We start from the raw sequence: 22,602 nt of genomic DNA on the forward strand, positions 1-22,602 counted from the left end.
TTTCTGTCACCTACATCGGGTTACACTACCTGCGCCAACATTTAGATGTGGTTTCAGCAGGGGTTATTTTTAGGCTACTTTCAGCTAGAAAATTGTCAGAAAACAATGTCAAAGGAAACAGCCTCCGTACGCCGGAACGCTCCACGTGGCACAGAGAGATGAATCAAACTCACATTGTTATATAGATGCAAAGATGTAAAGTTTTGTGAGCAATAAAAGCTTGTACTTTACCTCAGTGATGTTAATCAGTAATTCAGTTCCATTCCTACTGTCTGGTTATAGGGGACTGTTTGTTTTTTTCTTCTGGGTTGGGGCAAAAAGAGGCACTTGACGTTGACAGCCATGCACAGAGCCAGGCACAGCCCTGACTGTGATGAGAGCCAACTTTATGTGATTACAGCCAGGGTGGGGTTGATTAGGCTGGAGCCTGGTGGAAAAGTAAAAGATCTGGTTGACTAAAAGAGGACAGAAGCAAGAAGATGAGCTACATGAAGCAGAGAGTGAAAAAAGTGGGGGGGTGCACAGTAACCTACTCTCGATGAACAGCTGCATACATGCTTTTTTATTCCATCTCCGGAAAATGTCCTAGTGCAAGTCAGGTGGAAATGATAAGCTACATTGCACAGCAAATTGCACCTATCTGCCCTCCAGTTCCATCCTTCCTTTTTACCATCTGCCTCACTTCCACTGGATTAAACAAAATAATCCAGGTTGCAGTGACTGGGACTGTGTGTGCGTGCGTACGTGCGTGCTCTCTTGGCAGTGCTCCTGCTTATGTCATCTCGTTCTTGTACCTGAGAACAAGACATACGGAAGGCCTAAAGCCCCTTAAAAGCACGAGTGCCTTGAGGATACCATGAAAAGCAGCTGGACTTGTTTTGAGCTGCTTCCCTCTCCCATCATCATGACCAAGTGGAAAAATGGGATAATGGAAGTGGTGTAACACGGCATGGAGTTAATTCATGTGTCTCTGTAAATTCCAGTCAAGTGTTTGAAGACTGCAGTGCACAAAAGCCCAAGCAAAAGACGTCTTGAATTTATGTGTCTTTCTTGAAGAAAAGATTTTCTTTCATGCTCTTCCACAGTCATTTATGTTATGTATATGTTTGATTATAAGAACAGGACAGTGAGACCGAGACCATCTGTTCTTTAACACATTTTTGCAAGCAAAGCTGAGCGATCAGAGGGAAGGACTTGAAGTTTGATTTATGAGACGTGATAAAATGCAGCGTCCCGTCCCGTGGGTTTGGTAGCAGCACATTTTGCTCAGTGGAACACTGATGAAGCCTGTCCCTTTTTTTTATGGAACCAAATGGAATTTTTTTCAGTTATGGTGGATTTTCAAATTGCTAGCAGGGACCTCACCCAACTCTTTATTTATTCAGGTTTTGTCCTGGGTTAACACTAACATTAAGAAGCCTTGTTTTAGCATTTGCACACACTAAATAGCCCATCACTAAATTGCCTGTCATAAAATGAATAGACTAGAAAATTGCAATTTCCCATCCACTGATGCAAAACCACAGACGTTGGAACACCCACACAGCCCTGAGACCAGTGAGTGAGTGTGAGCATGATGACGATACATATGTCACTACCTACCTGAAAGCATTGCTTCTTTAGCTCCCTTAATATCTTCTTTCTTACTCACCACTTCATAAATATTACACAGTCGATCACTGGAGAGATTTTCTGCTTTTTTAAATACAGCTCTGACTCTATTCCAGTAAACTGTTGATAGCACCGTGTGTTTTCATCCATCTAATTCCATCTCTCTACTTCTCTCTCCAGCTGAACTGAATTTACAGTTCTCTCGCCCCTTGAAAATCAACCCAACATTGGTCAAACTGGAGCAGGCCAAAGCCTACCTGAAGAAAATCTTGCCAAACCACACGTGGAACACGCCCACCCCTCACTCATCCCCTGCAAAGATGCCAACCAGGGCCTTTTCCCCACCCCAGCACAGCCAAGGCCTGACTAAAGCAAGCAGCATTGATGCTTTGGCTTTGTCCTTCCACAAGGTCTCACTCAACACCACACAGATTGTGGTTGTCATGGAGACGGAGGCCCATCCAATGAGGCCTAGCGTGACTGTGTCTGTGTCATCACTGATGGGAAGTCTCAACTTGAAGGCCGGGCCGAGCATTGAGGGTGAGTAAAACTAAAATATGTGATTTCTTTTAGTGGCCATGGAAATACGTATTAATATTTTCATTTGTCATTTTTCATTCACCTTTACTTTGATTTGGGAGTTTTCACATGTGCTTTTGCACTCCAGAAGTACAGTGGCAGTTTTGTTGCTGGAAAAATTTTAGCAAATTTAAGTGCTTAACTTTTCATACAATTTTGGGTTAAATTCTCATGACAGCATATTGTATTTAGTTGCATTTGTTAACTGCCCAGGTTTGTAAACAGTGCATCCCCCCCCTTTTTTTTTAAATTATAAAATATTTTGATTACTGCATGCCAAATGTTCCATTTGAGCATGTTTTGTAACTGGCAGTTGCCATGTGCTGTTGAGGAAGTTGAAAAAGTTCTGTAGAGGACATGCGCGGTAGGTTGACTTGGAGTTTGCCGGTGAGTGAGTGATTGGCTGTCACTTGCATGTCTTGTAAGTCCCGCGGCTTGTGATTGGCTGACACAAGATTTGGACTCTACCAACAAAATGTGATAGGGTTTGTTGATGTCATCATAGCGTGCGTCGTAGGAAAAAAAATAGCTTCAAGCCCGTCTGACTACTATTCGGGCAGCTCCGAGGCTGCGGCTGGCTAGCTAGTGTGGCTAAACAACAGCTGCTACTCGCGTGCATGTGGGTAAATAAGCTACAATTTTGACTAGTATCGCTATCGTAAAATGGTGACCAGTAATTAACTCTTTCAATACCAATCGTTTTCAAAATACAGAACCTATTGAGTGCCTGCCAATTTAGAGCATAGTGTCACTGTAGCAAAGTGCTGTGTGAAAAAATGGAGTCTCTCGTTGCGCCATCGCACAACTTCAGATCTAATAAAAAGTTATTAAAAAAAATAACCTCATGTATTTATCCGAGTCCTGATCAAGAGACAACGTCCGATTCTGATTCAGCAACCATGTCTTTGGGCCCAATTTCCAGATCAGGATCAGGACATTCCTAATTCTGACTGATCTTTAAAGGCTCACAGAATATTTAGTTAGTTTTATGACTATGCAAACACAAACTAAACTGCCAAATGAAAGATTACTCTTACTTTATCGCAAAAAATACTATGGTAATACGGTATCATGGGGTGTCCAAAAATGGTAACAGTGTCACTTTCAATACCGTCATTAAACATTTTTATTTATTTTATATAAGCTGTCAATTAGGCCGGTGCTTGGGGGTGCTACACCCCCGTTAGAAATCTGTGTAGCCTCGGTAAAGTTCCTCGACACTGTATTTATTTTAATTTAAAACATATTTAAAGTCAGTTTTGAAGTAATGTTACTGCCATGTTTTATCCCCTTGAAAATGACTATCTTCGCCATTATCTCTATTCAATGTGTGGTTAAGTGTGATTTGTTACTTCTGTGCATAATGTGCATGTATTGCTAATTCTCCTGAGTTACAAAGCTTCAAAAGACTGAAGATCTCTCACATTCAGTAGAAGTAGATAAAGGTTTCTCTTGTAAGTGGCTTGTTTGTACATGCTATATTGCTATGTATGGAGGATATATATTAAGAATACTTCTTAATATGTATGTTGAGGAAGAATACTTCAGTATTCTTAATATGTATGTTGAGGAAGAATACTTCAGTCGACTGAAGTATTCTTAATATGTATGTTGGTTGGCGACGATGTGTCCTGCTTGTATCCTTCCGCGAGTCCCGCCACCGTCGTTCGCTAAACCAATGAGGTTGCGCTCCAATCCGCTCAAATCCTTCTCACTTGATTGGTCAAAACAACCCTTCATTCACCAGAGCCCGCCCCCTTCTTTACAAGTACAAATCAGGCGCTCTACAAGTACAAATTAGTTTTGCTCCATTCGTAGCGCGACAAATGGGGCAGAACTCACGTCACTGAACAGCAGCAGAAAAACCACTTGTGACTCCTAGTGGCGACTTCTTTGACTACAAGTTGTCATTTCTACAGGTACAAATCGCAACTTTTACAGATACAAATTTATACTTTTAATACAGGTACGAATTTTTTTTTGTACAGATACAAATCATGACTTTTACAGGTACAAATTTGTTTTTACAGATACAAATTTGTTTTACACATACACATTTTTTTTTTACAGGTACAAATTTCTTTTACAGACACAATTTTTTTTTTTACAGGCACACATTTTTTTTACAGATACAAATCACGACTTTTACAGATACAAATTTAGACTTTTTTCTACAGGTACAAATTTTTTGCACAAGTTAGTTTTGCACCAAATTTACCTCCATAGCTATGGAACCTCTCACTAGGTTGTTGAGGGACCAAGACAAAATTGGAGCGGGGCTGCATAAGTGCTTGCATCTGCTTTACAGATGTTGATATAGGATTACATTATACTTGGATATATGTGTGTCAAAGTGTCTAATTAGAACCTCAAACAACTTGTATTTTGTTGACTTAGTCTACTTAACTGCACAATGACACAATACTACTTAGTACACGTTGCTCCACTTTTCATCAGCTTTTTCCATCATGGATGTGTTGACTTTGACAAAAATGTAGAAGCAACGCAATGCTCTATGAGAGTTATGAATCTCACTTAATAAATTCAATATTTTTGTTTATGTATTATTCTAAGTGTAAATCAAGTTAGTAAATGTTAAGATCAAAACATTTAAAGAGACTGTGTATTATTTAGCGCCATCTAGAAGTGAACTAATGATTCAATAATTTTAGCAACCTACCATTAATTTCAATAATATGCAAAAAAATATGTTCTATCACATGAACAAACATTTTCTTACACAATTGTAAGTTTGGTAATAAAGGAGAAGAACTTGTACGTGTTGGACCCAAAACACCGACCACGGCTTACCTTCCTTCAGCTTGTCTCGCTCTACTTTGCTCTGGCAAACTTTTGCTAGCTTCTCCCACTAGCTGCTCTTGTTAGCCACTCCAGCGAGTTCTTGCTAGCCACCCTTGCTCGTCACTCACGCTCGCGCCTGCTTCCAGTTTGCTCGTTCTCTCATTTGTTCCCTCTAAATAATTGTTAGTAATTTGTAGTATGCTTGCAAAATCTGGTGTGCGTGTGCTTCAAAATTGTTGAATTCCCTAGTTCACCACAAGATGGCACTAAATTATATACACTGTTGCTTTAAATAAAATACTGTCTCAACTTTGTAACTGTAAGTAACTATACTGTTCATAATGTAATCCCTGTCACGCAACTTTCAGTATGTATTATTATTTTTTCTTTTCTTACATACTGTACCTCTCACTCCTTGTTGACATGTGCCCTCATGGAATTACAAATTGACTGGAGAATCGATCCAGATATGCATTTTGGACCACTGGTGTTTACTGATATTAATGCAGTTTGGCTCCAGAATGGTTATTGATGGCCCAACAAGATTACGTAGCCATGCATGTCTGTTCTGAACAGCACGGCCATAAATATAACACTGTCACCATATGCTACAAAACTTTTATTTGCTTCCTCGTAATTCTTATTTGAGCACTTGGCGAAAACCTGTGTGGTTTCTTTACGTCTAGCTCATTATAGTTGCTAATATTTCATCTCTTGGCCCCGTCTTTGAAAGAATGTTGAAAAGTTCACGTGGGGTGAAACCTGTCGGTTTTGCCAGTGGAATAGCAGAAAGTTAATGTATGCTTGTGTGTGGGGGGACGGTATTTTTAAAGCATACATCCAAAGCCTTGCTCCTGAGTGACATGTTTGCCTCACCTTTTTGGGACTCTTTTGGAGTTCTCTCATGTCCCACATTGTCTCGGTTCCCCAAGAATGCCTTTTCATAGTGTTTCCAGATTTGTTGCCATCGTACGGCGACATATGTCTTCAATTAGGACGACTGATTGTTGGTTACAATAGATCTATCTCCTGATTTTACTTATTTTTTAAACTCAGCCGCACCACCTCCATCACTCAGCACTCCGGGCTCTCCTGTCCAGTCCGTACCTCTGAAAAAAGACACCTTGGAAATTGTACTCAGATGAAAGTTAGGATTTCAGCTTGAGCGGCCTCAATCAGTCAGTAGGAATGACCCCCATGAGACTGGCTGTACATGTGAGATGTTAGACAGGAGAATGTAATAGGACTACTGCTACAGTATGTCCCACTACTGCTGCTACTCGTGTTGCTCTCCGGGCCCTTACTGGATGATAGTTGATCTTGATGAACCCCAGCAGAACCGAGCAGAAAATCAGTGTGCTTGGACTGAGACGTAAGGACAGGGGAAAGAAAGAGTGAAGGAAAATAGTTTCAAACTAAGTATTGTAGAAGATTGATGAAACATTGAGAACAAACGTCTTGAACAGAACGAGGATACAGACAAAATTAATTAGTGCACAAAGAGCAGATGTTGTGGAGGTGAGTCAAGAAACACTGGAAAAAAGACGTCAGCCAACAAGAGAATGGCAAAAAGGGAAAGAATGAGATATGATAAAGGGCATGGAGTAGAAGAGAAAGCAGGCAAAAAGCAGAGGTCTTCCCTGAGTATGTCATTGCACTCACCCCACCCCATCTTGTCTTCATGAGACTGGAGCTGCTCTAACATCTGGGGGTCTGTACCTGGTCAGAGCAGCCACGCTCTGCCAAGGAACAAGATGGAGAGAGAAGGGATTAGGTTGACAGTGAGGTGTGTTACCAGATCCTGTGTTAATGAAAAGCAAGTGGAAGCCCCGCATTCCTCCCTCCGTCCACGGCTCACCACTCCCCAAGGTAGGGGGGCATTCATAGTTCATTGGAAGAAAGGAGGGAGGTGGGCAAAAAGAGAGAGAACAGATGTCCAAAGGTCCATGAAATAAGACCTTCACTAATCTCTCAACTCTCCATCAGACTGCCCAAAGAGTGCCCCCGACTTCCTACCAACACACGCCTACGTCTGACATATAAAGCTTTCACCTCAGTCCGGTGCCTCTGTGGACCCCTCCCAACCCCCACGACACCCTACCACCCTTACTCCACCTCCCAACCTTACCACCCCACTGCTTGAGGGTGATTTACTCTTGCACACTTGTAACGGAAAACGTCTGCTCGTAGTAACAACCCAATGTTTATTTAGGTGTCTTCATTTAGTTTCATGCTAATTGTCTTCTTGGGTAACCTTTGAATTATGATCAAATCTATTAGTTTACTCACTAAGAAAATATGATCTGGTTCCAAGTATCCTGTTAATTCAATTTCAATTATCTTTATTGTATCCAGTACTGATAATTTGTTCCCACAAAGCAGACAGTTTTCTTAAGTCGCTCATCCTCATCCCCATTTTACCAATTTAACATTTGTATCAACTGCACAGGCATTTTTAAATTAGAGATACAGTACTACGGAAAATGTACTTTTTTAAAGTTTGTATAACAATATTTGTCTCTATGGACTGCCTGCCCACTCAGTCAAGTGTGAAATTAGACAACTATGTAAATCTTTATTTCTTTGAAACTCTAACTTCCGGTGACGTAATGCTTGATAATGGTCCTAGTTTTCAGATCAGCAAGTAAAAAATGGTTTCCCTTAAATTCATACTTTCAGCCTCAACTCCCCAGTTTAAGCCAAACAAAGATTTTTTGGGGCAGATTTTCCCAACCCTGGGAGTGTTGCATTGTCAGCAAACTTCAGCATCTCTTTAACTCACCAAAATCTTGTTTACCATTTCTTATTTTTATTTCTTTTAAGCTCAGTGTTGAAGTGTTAACTGTTCACATTTCTGTATTATAGCTGCATGCACTGAAGCTTTTGGATCAGTCTTTAAATCTGCTCTGCCCAAGTGCACGTCTAGTATAATAATCATAATTGCGATATAAAAATAATCCTCATATTTGTTGCAACAAAGTTTTGTTTGTTTTTTCAGTTAAATATTGACTAAAATATTGCTATTGTAAAACTACATCAGCCTTTGGAAAATGAACACAAATTAATGTAGCATTGTCTTTTTGCCCATCTTAAAATCTCATTCACTCTCAGCCATTTTCACTGAAGCAACCCCTTTTGCTCCCGGCGGTTTTACTGGATTTTGACTGATAAGTCTCACAGAATATTGTGTTCTATTGCTGTAAAAACATGGAACCTACCAAAACAAAGATTAGAGTCTCTTCTTTCATCAGGAAAAAAAGTATATTTGTATCTGTTTCCATTTTGCAGCAATTGGCATTAGATTATATTATATCTTTATTCACATTCCTGTTGAAAACACTGGCAAAAAGAGCTTGTTGCAACATGGCCCTGGCTGATCACTTGTACTCTGCTGCCTTCTGCTGGCCGTTTTTCATAATAACTACCATTGCTTTAAAGGTCTCATATTATTCAACTTTTCAACATACTAAAATTGCTCTCAAATGTGTAAAAGACATGTTTGTGACATGCATTTGTCAAAATTGACTTTGCATCTAATGTTTTTGCTGTCAATACAGCCTGTTTTATGGGTGTGTCACTTTTATGTAAATAGCTGCACCAGGCCACGCCTAGGCCATAACCTTCTCTCTCGAAGGGGCAGTGATTTCGGTCATGGTCGCCGTGTGCTAATGTTGTGAATGGAAATGACTGGCCATGGGAGCAGAAGAAAAGAAAAATACAGACATGTCTTTTACACATTTGAGAACTATTTTAATATGTGGAAAAGTGGCATAACAATTTACCATAAGAAAAAGTAGCATAACGTTACTACAGAGACTATGTTGTAGCGTTAGTTTGTGATTGTTTAGGCAATGGTTATTTTGCTGTAACCGGCAAATCTCCTGTGAACGTTATTTTGCCGTGAATGTCTCTGATTTGCCGTGAATGCTTGTAGACATTTACAGGCGGTTATGAATAACACAAATGTGCACATTTAGGCCACTGCGCGGTCGCAACGTGCAAGCCCTCTCGTCGACACCACTTAGCGGCCGGTTAGCATCACAAAGTCATGTCAACTTGGTGGCGAGTTGCCAGTCACGGCAAATTAGCCACCGCAGATTGTATCTTGACAAAACAATACGCAACCGCTTCATATTATCCAACCACCGTCTGCTTTATCATATCTGACCTCTTGTAACCAAACAACCTCCACAAATATAGCTCCCACTTTAGGCACTAAAAATACACTAGTAATATGGAAGAAGGTGCACATTTTTTATTAGAAAGGATAGGAAGGAAGGCTAAATCAAAAATGTTAAACTTACATGTTTCCCGTTTGCAGTCGTGTCACACTGTTGGGACCGATCCATTATGTTTAAATGTGTTGCAAATCCAGCTCTGAACAGGCTTTCACTAACAAAACAGTCCTTTGAGAAATGATGTCGGTACACGTCCTTCAAAAATAAAATTAATCCACTGTTTTCTCAAAGACTTGGCACGAAGGAACCAACCACTTTTCCCTGATCATTGTTTCCCCTCTCCACGGAGCATTTGTGAGCAGGGGGTGGTGCCACTAACCCGAGGGGGCTGGGTCGAGTGCTCTTCCGTGTCTTTTTGACGTCACAAAGTCACGAAAGTTTAATCTGCCCGTTTGAAGCACACATTTTAGAAAGGAGGAGAAAGCTAAAGAAGTTGTGGACGGACTTTTTTTCATACCGAGTTGGATTGTAGACAGGCCGGGATGCATATTATTGATAGACAATCCTACTAAAGTGCATTTTCATACTATGGGACCATAGTATGGAGCCACCTCTTTATGTCAGAAGCCTTCTGTTTGCTTTTGCATTAAAAAACAAAAAAAATCATGTAGATACATTTTTGGGAGTGAAGGACAAAGTATTTAAAAAAAACATTTACACGATTTTGGGTTTGAATAAGTTAAGTTGAGTATTGTGTGTCTTTCCCCACACATACGCTATGATATAGAAGTCAATTATGCCATCATTTGATAGAATAATGTGAATACAACTAGTATCTGTCATCTTTTTTTCTCCTTCTTCACTTGTATGAAGTTGCTGATACAAGAGTAAAGAATCTGTAGTATTTGTTCTGCTGGGCATTCCAGAACAAAAATCAAAACATGTTTCCTAAAATCTCCCAAGAATAATGTGCCTTTTCTTCTGGATAATAAATTGGCGCACATGTTAGAGAACGACATTAATCACGTAGGGGACGTCTAATGACTTAGATGACATACAGCACTTGTACTCGGGCTGTGATGTCCGCCCCTATGGAACCAGTTTCCTATAGTGGTCTGGTGGTAAGTGGAAAGTGTATTCCTGTGGTGAGTGACAATATATTATTTCTATTACTCTAAGCATCCCAGCTCGTCCACTGAGGGTTCTGCTACTTAGGTAATGACTCCTTTAGGTTTGGTCTAATTGATACCAGTTCACCCTGAAGTATAAATCAGCCAGCCAGTGGTCAGATAAGGGCTGCCAGGAAGAAACTGAGACTGTAAATCAGCCGCGATCCTATCTAATCTTACCCAAGTGTTTGCCAGAGATGTATTTCACTTCACGAGAACTTCCACTCACACCACCCACTTCGTTGCTGGAGTGACATAAGTTATATGTTAGCCTGCAGAGAAAGGTTGGTGTGCACTGGATTGCTGGTATGTCTGTAGAGTATTATGCAGGTGAAGGTTAGCAAATGCACATCTTTGATTGAATGTTCTCAGCATTTTGACTTGGTTCCAGTTCTTGACATCAGTCAGCCATGCGTGGACCGAGCTTCCTGGAAGCTCTTGACCCCCGCCCTGAACTGATCATATAAAGGGCCAATATATGCCGAGCTCAAGCTGCTCATATTTACTGTTTCACTGATGTCCAAAGCTTGGTACTGAATGTTTTGCAGACAATTACATATATGGTAAGGTATGTACCTACAGTATATGCCGAAAAGATCTTAGTGAAAGTCCACAAACTACTTAAAAGCCTTTAATTTGCAAGCCAATCATTTTGAGCGCGTGTACATTTATATACCAATATCATTTTGCAATGCTACCTTATAAGGAGGCGTTCCCACCATGGATGCTAGCACAGCATTAAATGCCCCCAAAACAACAGCTGTAGCAGTTCCCGCTTGTGTGGTTGTGTGTATGTGCATAAATCTCCACGCCTGGCCAATAAAATTCCCCGTTGGTCAACCTTTTATTTTTAACTTCAGCGTGACCAGCAGGTGTGCGTGTCACCACTCAGCACTACACAAGCATACAGTGCAACTTCTACACTGGGTTTTTGTCACTCCCTCATTGTGTGTATGGCTTTCTGCATGACTATATCAGAATGAATTTGAAAGTAAAAATACTGAGGGGGACACAACAGTTGTGTAAAGAGGTGAAGCTATGAATGTGTATCTGAGTCCTGACTGGATGAGAAGGCCAAGAGAATGGGGGCGGGGTCAGGCGTGAGTTATGGAAGATAGAGCCTGTGTCCTTGCTGTGGTAATAGTTTAAAAAGAATGTGCAATTAAATGTTAGTCAACAACTTTACTCTGAAAAAGTTTGGTTTGGTGGAGTGCTATTGTTAATGCAATGCCATAAGCTCTACTATGTACCGGCATCTGTTTTATGTGCAGTATAGCCTATGTTCTACATAAAAAAATTATACCCACCCCCACCACACCAATAAAACAAAATGGTACCTTTCAGAGTGGCCTTTTATTGTCGGCAGTCTAAGGCACACTTGTGTACTAATCATAGTGTCTAATCAGCATCTCGATTTGGCACACATGTGAGATGGGATGGATTGTCTCGGCAAAGGAGAAATGCTCGCTATCACAGATTTAGACTGGTTTGTCAACAATATTTTGGATAGAAATGGTGATATTGCGCATGTGTTAAAAGTTTTAGATCTTTGAGTTCATCTCAAAAACAAGTGTTGCCTTTATATTTTTGTTGAGTGTTCATTTGCAGGGCATGTAGAGACGAGTAGAAGCAGGAGGGCAAAGAGACTGAGACTGCTTTGTAAACTGTCCTTAACGATTTAGTTGTATTCGCCAATTTCAAATTTAGTCTCAGTTTTAGTCCAGTTTCAATCACGCTTGTTAGTTTTTATCATAGTTATTCAACCTAATCCCGTTTTTATTTAGTCCATAAATGTAGCATTTTAATCTTTGTTTTAGTCCAAGAAAACATTATTTTGTTCGTCTAAACTGTCAACGTTTTAGACTAGTTTTAGTCAGGACAATCATTTAACCCCTGGATTTTTTTTTGTCAGGATATTACGTTGAACATTTTGGATCTAAAACTCTTTCACATTAAATTTCTCTCATCTTGTTGATGAGAAACAACGTCTCACACAATTACAGTATATCAACAATTGGCTACTCTGGCTCCATGCTACAAGCTAGTAAATTAGCCAGCATTAGCGGTCGGATTAACATTTTTTTTACAGCCATTGGATTAATGTTAAAATATAAATATAATTTACTTTTTCTTTTTTTTTTACCTTTTGCTATAAATCCACCTCCTGTCTGGCCCATGTGTTTTAGCATGTTGCACTCGTTAGCTGCAGATTTGAAAGCGGGTGTGTCACGGTGACAGATTTTACAAAATCATATAATTTTTGTCTTGTTTTTTTGTTCATGAACTAAAATGTCCACATAGCTTTTAGTCCAGTTTTTATTTAGTGAAGTACATTTTCGTCTCGTCTTTTAGTCAACAAAAATGCATACTGATTTAGTCCCAGTTATTGTTTATTAATTAGGGTTTTAGTCTAGTCTAGTCTAAGTCGGTGAAAAATGTGTGTTGACGACATTATTTCTGTTTAGTTTCCGTTGACTTAATTAACTTTAATAACACATTGCGCATCCGTCTTTTTTTTACTGGTCGGCCTTAATGGTTGGGAGTGAAGAATCAGTGATGCGTTGGATAGTTTTCACCACCCTTTGGAAAGATTTATGTTTCGCAATGGTCTCAATGGTGCAGCAGTAGAAGTTTAGTAACCTCAGTTAGTCGTAACACATTAGCTTCTAACAGAGCAACAACAAACAAACAAAGCAAAGCACAAAGAGTACAGAATTTATGTTCCAACGCCTTGCACGAATGGAAAGAAATTCCGTGGAACCTTGCAGCATTTCTTTAGATTTTCAAAGATTTGTGAACCAAAATGGCAGACGCAGTCAAGGTCAAAGGTTCGCATTCCCAAGACGGCTAACGTAGCTAAAGTCAGAGGTCAACATTCTACTGGGCACAATTTTCAGTCCATCTTTTTCAAGATTATTTTTGTATGTCAAAGTTAGAACCTCCTCCTTAAGGCCTGGAGCATTCAATGTCCGCGTTGAGCACAATCTCCGATTTTTATTGACATTTTTTTTCCCAGGAACAAAAACAAAAGTTGAAGGTGTTATATCACGTACATTAGGGTCTTTTCCGGTCTTATTTATTCTGTAAACTTAACACATTGTATTTGATTAATTGTACAGCATACTGACACATGGCTCATGCTCCTGTATTGGGAAGTATTTTTATTGTACTTTACTTCTGCTCACATTTCGTTTTTATGCTTAATGTCTTTAGCTGTCTGCTGACACATCTCCTACTCGTAATATGGTCACACAGAGAGTTTTGGCATGGATGTGGAGGAGGTTACAAATAAGAGTCTGACTTAACTGGATGGAAAAATGGGAAGAGGAGTGAGTGTGATTCCCCCTCGTTAAAATCTTTCCAAATTAATTCACCTAATTATTGAGAGCTGCTGCTGCTTCTGGTTTAAACTCCTAGATTGTGAGGTCAACTAGGCTCTAAATGACACATGGTGAGAGAGTTTTTTGCCCATAGTATCTGAGCATGTGTGTGTGTGATCCTATAGCTATAGCGTGTAGTGCGGTTTTGGGCTCACTTGTTTGTACATAATGTAGTTTAACTGTAATAGTGTGCGTCTGCTGTATTAGTGTCTCCCACTCAAATGGTAACAAGAGATCACCATTTAAACAACCCTGTTTGGGAGTTTCCTTGTGCTGTCAAATAAATCCTCACCATGAAAATAAACCTGTTCAATAAATAACAACTCTGTGTGCACCACAACACTAGAAGACATAAGCAGGTAAACTGCCAACATGTATCAACAGCATCTGTCCTGGACAAATGACTCACCCTAGTGTAATATTTCAAAATTATTTATACAAGAAAAATCCTCTTTCATTGGAATACCACCGCTGTGGTGTTAAGGCCGATTATTGAATAAGACGTATCGTAGTCAGTTTAGCAAGTCTGGAAAGATGTGTGTCATATACATCATTTAATGTCAGTCACAACCCTCCCAAAGCCTGCATGCATTTGTCTCCTTCGTTAATCAGCTCCTGTTCCACTCCCACTCCCATTTTCCATTTCTCCTTAAGAGTTCACCTACATCACCCTGCAAAAGCCCATTGGAATTTCTTCAAACAGCTGTGGTTTAAATATAAAATGTTTTGCGTCATTATTGATTGGATACAGGAATTGGCAAATGAATCATGTGCCAAGTATGTAGTCCAGTGGATATCATATTCCAAATGGAACACTGGCAACAACCTCACCTGTATGCAGCTGCATTTTTTGTTGTAGACTGATGGATAGAATTCCCCCACTCTTTTTTGTCCAAGTCGATAAAAAAAAAAAGTAATGACATTGATACAGTATCAGTTACATGCAAGTGCAGCTAAGCTAAATCAGACGTTGCTGTTAAAAAATGAAGTATCGTTTTCCCAATAGCTTAGTTGCAGAAGCCATATTCCAATGTTTTGGGAAAATAAGGGGGGAAAACGTATCAAATTAAACAAACAAACAAAAGTCCAGTTGCCTCACTTCAACCTTTGTGGCTTACCATGACCTGGAAGACTGAGAATCTACACAGACAAAGAAAAACACAATTTATAGCAAGCACGTTGTTATTTTTTAGTGGTATTGTGACAGGAATTTGCCAATTTTGCTGTAAGGCTAACGATATATATATTTAAGCATACCCTATGTTGGCCACATCTGTGTAAAATAATGGGAACTCTAGTTGTATGTGCACGCTCTACTTTTCTGCTTCCCAGGACTCGGAGCCAAGCACAGTGGAGGGACCATTACTGCCGTCAAAAGGCAAAGGGCCACTTCACAGGGCATTATTAGTCATTCTGGTTTGAGGTTTCCAAATGGGCTGCTGCCGTTGCTGTGACTGACCAGCTCAGCCCTGCCATGTTAACAACTACTAGATGGGGTTGGAGTCGGCTGATTTCTGGGGGCTTAAAGGCCAACTTCTGGACAGCCTGTGACCACAGTTAATGACCCATCTGCGATTAAATGGAAAGGACAGAGAGTGCTGTCTTATTGTGGTGGCTCCTGCTATGTTTGCTTCTTTCAGGATGAGTGGGTGTTTGGCTTCACTTCACCATGTGAATCTCGCCATGTATTTATTCGATTTTTTTTCCAGTCGCGCTGTCTTTGTTTAAACATGTTGGTTAGCAGCACACGTTAAAGAAAAACAGGAGGGGCCTGATTGCCCAATTTTTGCTGTAATTTTTCCCACAAATATCAGTTATAATTGAAAGAATGTGTGCCTTAGTCAATCTGTCGCAATCATATCTTAACTTTATTAACTACAAAAGCAGTGGCTAAAAAAAAATCATCTTGTCTGCAAATCTATATCGTCCTGTGTTTTTTCTTTTTTAAGACAAAAAAAAAGGTTGTGCTTTACCTTGACTAGTTTCGGCAACGACTGCCGCCTTCCTCAGAAGCTGTCAAACTGACAGTTGTGATGTGTCTTATCAGCTGATGTTCCTGGGCGTAGCCGGCGTGGCGGAGCTGTCATGTGACGCTCCACGCCGACTACGCCCTCCGTCGCTAGATGATCTCCAGAAAAGTGGATCCCATGTGTGGCAAAGTTAAAAAGTTCCTTCGTCCCTGTTTATTGTGTCCGGTCCCCGTTTCCTAATCTCTATTGCTTATTTTATCCATCTTTTGTGTTTTTGTTCTTCTGTTCCAATGGAACCTCACAAATGTCAGTTTGACAGCTTCTGAGGTAGGCGGCAGTCGTCGCTGAAATTAGTCAAGGTAAAGCACAACGTTTTTTTGTCTTAAAAATGAAAAACCACTGGACGATACAAAAGCAGTGTTTAAAGTAACAGTTATACAGTAAATGTATGTTAATCATCAATCAGCTTTTCTTTTATATTAGAGACATGGGATGGTGTGTCAAATTCATAAGGTTGCCTCATTGATTTTAGTGCAGTTCACTATTCCTTTATTTTTCATAATTGTTCTCCTCTCCGTACAGTAGGGTGACCAGATTTTCAAAATTAAAAACCGACACACAACAATTTTGTTGAAAACCATCCAAACATACAATAATTTCTCACTAAGAACTATTTATAACAAATTGAATCGCTAGTCAATCTGGTTGTGTTATTTCTTTAGCTAATGCTAAATGCTTTCTCGGTTGACAGTTCCAAAACTGTAAACAATGCAATGCACTCACCATAGCGGCATACTGTCGCGTACGTTGTGTTACGTGAAGGCATGTCGAATATTTATGAATGAACAAAACTATCTGGTTTTATACTCGAGTAAAATGTGTTTTACCATTCACGGTCAAAGAAGTCACCGTTGTAGAGTGATGTCACATTTTACTCTGTCGATGAAGTCGGGATACTTTTTTTCCCCCGACTTTGCAAGTGGAATTTCAGAGTCCAAGTTCCCGTACACACTTCCTGGTGTCCGACATTCTGACATTCCGACCATCCTCGAATGCAGCATTCTATTTCTGGTATGAGGAAATCATGCCTGCTAGCAATATAACAGTTAAATTCTGTTTTAATTGGTTTATCGTATGAATCACTATAACACCTGTGTGATGAACATGCACATGACCCAAACAATTTGCTTGCAGACTTGACTAAAAAATAAAAATAAACAGGTCGCCTGAAGGGGAGACAAAACAAGTGGGCTGGCGGATATCCGCCAGGACTCAGTTATGTTCTGTGGTGACACTTAGGTGATGTCACGCATAAGTTTCTTTGAAGACAGTTTAGGTTTAAGGCAAAAATTATTGAATTGCAAACTGTTCAACTTTTAGTCCATTTGGATTTGTAGGTTTGATGGTAATTATTAAACCAACAAACCTTAATTCCATTTGATTGCTTTTTCCTGTATTTAATCTATTTCAAAAGTTAATGTAAAACGTCTGTGAATACCGTGTGCTATGACCAGGCTAACATTTTCCATTGTTCTTTTCCAATGTTTTTCAACGGTTGCGTAACCTCTCATCATTTCTTGTCACTTTCCCTGTTCTTCCAGATGCAGTGCAATCTGCTTCTGTGCAGCTGGAGCTGCAAGATGTGCTGATGAGAACAGGGCTGAAGGACAGAAGCCATCTCCTACTGGGGCCTTTTTCTTGCTGCAGCTCACTGGAGGCCAGGTGGTGTCGGCACAGTGGGAGTCCTGGACCTGAGCCTGGTCCCCCGAAACTGCTGCTGGACCTGAAAGGAGGCCTGCTGCAGGTCTGACTCTATGCGTCCTCGTTGCAGTACATTTGAAAGAGGTCAAGCACCTCTGCAACATTTGGGGCTAAGTATTATTGTAGATTCCATTGCAATTACATTTTAGTTTGACAGATTTTTGGTTTCGCATTAGGTTGTTTATGCTTCCTCTTGAATTCAGGGTTAATGGGATGGGGGTAATTGTACTATTACACTGTTAAACAAAACAATTTTTTTTTTTTTTAAAACAACAGTAATTTTCCGGCAGCAAAAAATTACTTTCTCATAAATAAACTGCAGTTTGTAACTATAATTTTCACAAGATTGTATGTAATACAACAGTATATGACAACAAAATCATGTGATCAATCTTTCAAAACATGGCCAATAACTTAAACAATTAAATATTGGATTTAAAATTGCAAGAGTTTACTGTTAGGGTAATTCATTTATATAGCATTATTCCACCTTATAAGGCTCTCAAACCGCTTTATATTTTGACTAGTCATTCACCTTCTGATGACATCATTAGGAGTTCAGTATTTTGCTCAAGGGATACTTCAACATGTTCACCAAGAGGATCAAACCCACAACCTCAGGGATACCAGACGACCACTCTACCACTGATCCATGCTGCCACTGTTGTTCATAATTTTAGATCTCCTGAAATGTATATTTGGTAGTGCTGATGCCTCAGCAGAGGCAGCATTCGTTAGTCCAATTGTTTGCTTTGCGTATTATTCCCCCGTCAAGCTTTCCCCTTTACCTATATCTCATTAGATGTCCTTTCAAAATAAATGTTGATACAATGAATGCTACCATCTAGGACATTACAGTAATCATAGTTCTTTTTCGCTGAAGAAAAAAAGAGTAAATTCACAAAGAAATTATGGTAAAATTATAAATTTTTACTGTAAATTTCTCAGTAAATATAAATATGTTTTAGTCCATTAAATAACAGTATTTGTAAAATTACGATACATTTGTGAATGTATTTCTAATGGAGGTTTTTTTTTATAAAATCAGATTTTATTTTCATAAATTAAATATTTTTAAAATAAAGAAAAAAACTGTAAAAATAAAATAAAAAGTACAATTCTGCTTAGTATTTTTTTTATTTTTTATTTTTTATTTTTTTACAGTAAAGAGGGAGCATTGAACCCTTCAAATCCGCAGTGACCATAGTGTGCATGTGTGTGACTTTGGGTCGCATCTGCCAGTTAAGTAGTGGAACATTATTTGGCTATTTCTAGGCTGGGTTTTATTTTATATGTGGCCTTTTTTGCTGAAAGTTACATAATGCCCGAGCTGAAAAATCCCCTTTTCAATGTGATGAACTGATTGCATTATTACTAATGTATTGTTCCACATGCTTACTTCATAGTGACCCCACTCTATCTTTTTCAGCGGTTGCCCTTAATACATAATTGCATCTTTCCCTTTGAAAATATTGGTGTATGTGGTGTTTTAATCAAGTTCTGTACAAAAACCACTGGAATTCCTTCCGATTTCTTCATCTTATTTTCTCTCCCCAAATGCCTGAAAGAAACTCCCCGAATTGTCCTGTTTTCAGAGTTTAGTCATAAAGCCGTATGCACACATTAGTTGGTAGCAAGCAGGCACACAGCACCATGTGTGAAAAGCTTTTGACTCAGAGATTCCTGGTCTTTTGTCCAAACCCCAGCAGACCCACATTGATGGCGTGTGGGAAGGGGGGGGGGGGGGTCACCATGAAGGAGGCTGCTAGGTTGTGTTGGGGAGTTATTGATGATGAACTGTAAAGTGGTGACTCATATTCTCATCTTATTTTGGAAGAAAATGTTGAAAAATGACCAACATCAGCATGTACATACCACCTAGTATTCACAGAGCTTCAGTTTTTCCACATTTAATATTACAGCCGTATTTCAAAATTGATTTTTTTTTTCAATATTCTACACACAACACCCTAAATTGACAAAATGATTTATTTATTTATTTTTGGGGTTTTAGTTTGTTAAAAATAAGGTTGGATAGGATGTATCAGTGAGCAACCTTTTTGAAATCTCTTGAAAGATGTTCAATCAAATTCCAGTCTGGGCTCTGGCTGGGCCCCTCAAGGACATTCACAGACTTGTCCTGAACCAACTCTGTGTACTCGGACTCGTTGTCCTTCTGAAAGATGAACTGTCGCCCCAGTCTGAGGTCAAGAGCGCCCTGGAGCAGATTTCCATCCATTCCCTTAGTTTTTGCCACTGAAAACATATCCATGATGCTGGCACCACCTTGTGTCACTGTATTGGTCAGGTGGTGAGCGGTGCTTGGTTTCCTTCAAATATAAGACCTGGCATCCGTCCCTGAGTGTTTAATCTTCATCTCATCCGTCCTGCGAATTATGTCTCGCATAGTCTGAGATTCCGTCAGGTGCGTGTGGGCAAACTCCTGGCGCACTGCCATGTACCCTTTACTAAATAGTGGCTTCCGTTTGGCCACTCTACCATATAGGTTTGATTGGTGTATTGCTGCAGGGATGGTTCTCCTTCTGGAAGGTTCTTCTCTGTCCAGAGAGAACGCTGGAGCTCCCTGACTAAGGCTATTCTGCTCTGATTGTTCAGTTTACACAGGTGGCCAGCTCTAGTGAGAGTCCTGCTGAACTCCTATATAGAGGCCACTGTGTCCATTGGGATTTTCAGATCAGCAGATTGTTTTGTTTTGTTTTGTTTTTTTCTTTTCTGTACTTGTCCCCAGATCCGCGCCTCTTGAAACTCCTTTCTTGAATGTCTGCAGTCAATTCTAATGACTTCATGCTTGGTTTGTCCTCTGACATACACAGTAGGCTTATACATACATGTGATATATTTGTTATTCTTTTTTTTATTATTATTATTATTATTATTTTAATATTGTATTTCTAATTTGTAAAAATATAAACTTGTTGTCTTCATGGGTCTTGTGTGTAGGAGCTTGAAGTGGAAAGATTTGTTATATTTTTTTATTTTTGTCAATGGAGCAAAATTTGGTAAAGAGCACTGAACTCCCATTTTTTTCCCCATGGATTAAAAGGACAGCGTGTAAAATTTAGTGCCGTCTAGTGGTGAACTAATAGAATGTAACGGCCTAAGATCAAAGCGTGTGCATTTTTAAGCACCACGCTACGATGCCTCAGAGAGACCACACTTCGGGAGCTATACCACCAATTACTGCGTTTGCCTCTTCTCCTTTGGGTGTATGTAGCAGAAAGATGGCATCAGAATACGCCAGCCTCCTGTAAGGCGCGGTTCGACTGATTTACTATAATTATCTATTACTAGACCTCCAATTATATTTAAAAAAATGTACATTGTGATATAACATATTTTTTTTGCATATTATTGAAATGAATAGTGTTTTTTTTTTTAATGAATGAACATTGAAAAATCCAAAAATTCTACACTGACACTTTAATGTTTACATCTTCTGTTTTCTCCCCCCCACCAAAAATCAAGCTATTCTATTTTTGCTTGGCAGGTTTTCTGGGGACAAGAACATCTAAACTGCCTGAAGCTCGTCGTAGAGCACCTACAATCGTATCACTCTGCACAGAAAGGGGACTGCCCTAAAGCCAAGACGTTCCAGACCCAGCCCCCGCCCTCCCCAGGTTCCACCTGTTCTCGCTCAGAACACAGCTCCGATGACCTGCGAACAGGGCACTTTCAGTACATCCAGGACTCAGGTGAATATTGATCGTACTTGTATCCTAAATGGGGAAAACATACAATAGGACCAAGTTTATTTATAATTTTTCTATCAACACATTTGGTTCAATTGCAAGTTAAGACAGCGTTTCCACGGGTCATTTAAAAGCATTAAACGTCATTAAATGGATTTTCTTAAATTAAGGCCTTAAATGCCATTTAATGTGTACAGAGGTATTACATTTATTTATTTATTTTTTGCATACAATGTTTTGCAAAGGAGTCACTATAAGACAATTTAGCAATAATGAATGTGAAAAGAAACGTTCTGTTTCTGTCAACAATGTCCAGCATGAAACACTTATGCCATCTAGTGACAGAAAGTTACCTCAACACAAAACTTTTTAACTTTTAACTTCACATATCTATGAATTATTTACTTTAAAAATACTGTGTCAATGAACTAAAAGATACAACCACATTGTTATTATTTGTTTACTTTTATGTTAATTAACAAGAGTATGAAAAACTTGAAACATAATTTATTGTTTATTTAGAACAGATATGTGCAATTAATTTTCAATTAATTGTGAATTAACTAATTGTGTGTGTGTGTGTGTGTGTGTGTGTGTGTGCATGTGTATATGCAATACGACATGGACATTACATTTGTTTTAAATAGCATTAAAAACATCATTAAAAAGCAATACATTAAATTTGCTGATACCTGCAGAATCCCTCTAACACACTGACTTTGTGAACCACTTGTCGAACTCAACATACACATTGACGAATCAAAACCCTTAATGTAAAGAAGTTTGATCTGCCTGCTTCTACTTTAAGTAACATGTTGTTTATTCCCTTTCTTGGTGCTTTGTGTGTGCTGCTCCAACATGCACACATCGGAACATTATACAAAGAGGATCAAACTCCTCCTTGGCTGTAGACTAGTCATCCACTTTGTCAACTGTGGTTGACTCATTCTTTTTTCTTTTTTTTTCAGTTTTACTCTTGCATCTTTGAAGAATGTATATTGGTAGAACAAGGACGCAGGGAACAATCTGTTTGCAACATGTTGTCTGTCAACAGGCAGAGGAAAGCAGTCCCGAAGTACAGAGAAGTGCAAGTGCCCCCCAAGGGCTGACAAAGGAATGGAAGGGACTCAGAGAGGGAGAACAAAAACAAAAGGGTCTCTGCTAATGGGACTGAAAGCAAAACCATGAAAGTGTCTGTTTTTGCTTTTGTTTCATCCTCTGTTTGCGGCAGACTAATACGTCGGCCTCTTAACATGAAAGAAACGTTTGCCCACATACAGATTTTGCTACTCCCTGAAATGTGTTCTCTACAAAGAGTATCAATTTTGTACCCCCAGGGGACAAACTATTTTTCCCCAAATAAACATTTTTTCCAAAGGACTTGGATCCGAAACAGCAGCCACAATTTGATTCAAACACCACACAAAGGTTTCGAACCATGT

At 39.4% G+C, this 22,602-nt stretch overlaps 1 protein-coding gene across 3 annotated transcripts in view; it reads left to right on the forward strand.

Moving 5' to 3' along the window:
• The window catches only part of vps13b (vacuolar protein sorting 13 homolog B), a 337,674-nt gene that overhangs the window by 242,725 nt on the left and 72,347 nt on the right, over positions 1 to 22,602 (forward strand). For all 3 annotated transcript variants that reach the window (XM_086077615.1, XM_086077616.1, XM_086077614.1), the window contains exons 38-40: positions 1,792 to 2,151; positions 17,291 to 17,493; positions 20,959 to 21,163. In XM_086077615.1, coding sequence (XP_085933741.1) covers positions 1,792 to 2,151; positions 17,291 to 17,493; positions 20,959 to 21,163 — 768 coding nt within the window. The remainder of the gene's footprint in view (positions 1 to 1,791; positions 2,152 to 17,290; positions 17,494 to 20,958; positions 21,164 to 22,602) is intronic.

Source organism: Leptonotus elevatus, chromosome 6, assembly GCF_054856555.1.
Source record: "Leptonotus elevatus isolate MCC_2025b chromosome 6, RoL_Lele_1.0, whole genome shotgun sequence".
Classification (NCBI taxonomy): domain Eukaryota; kingdom Metazoa; phylum Chordata; class Actinopteri; order Syngnathiformes; family Syngnathidae; genus Leptonotus; species Leptonotus elevatus.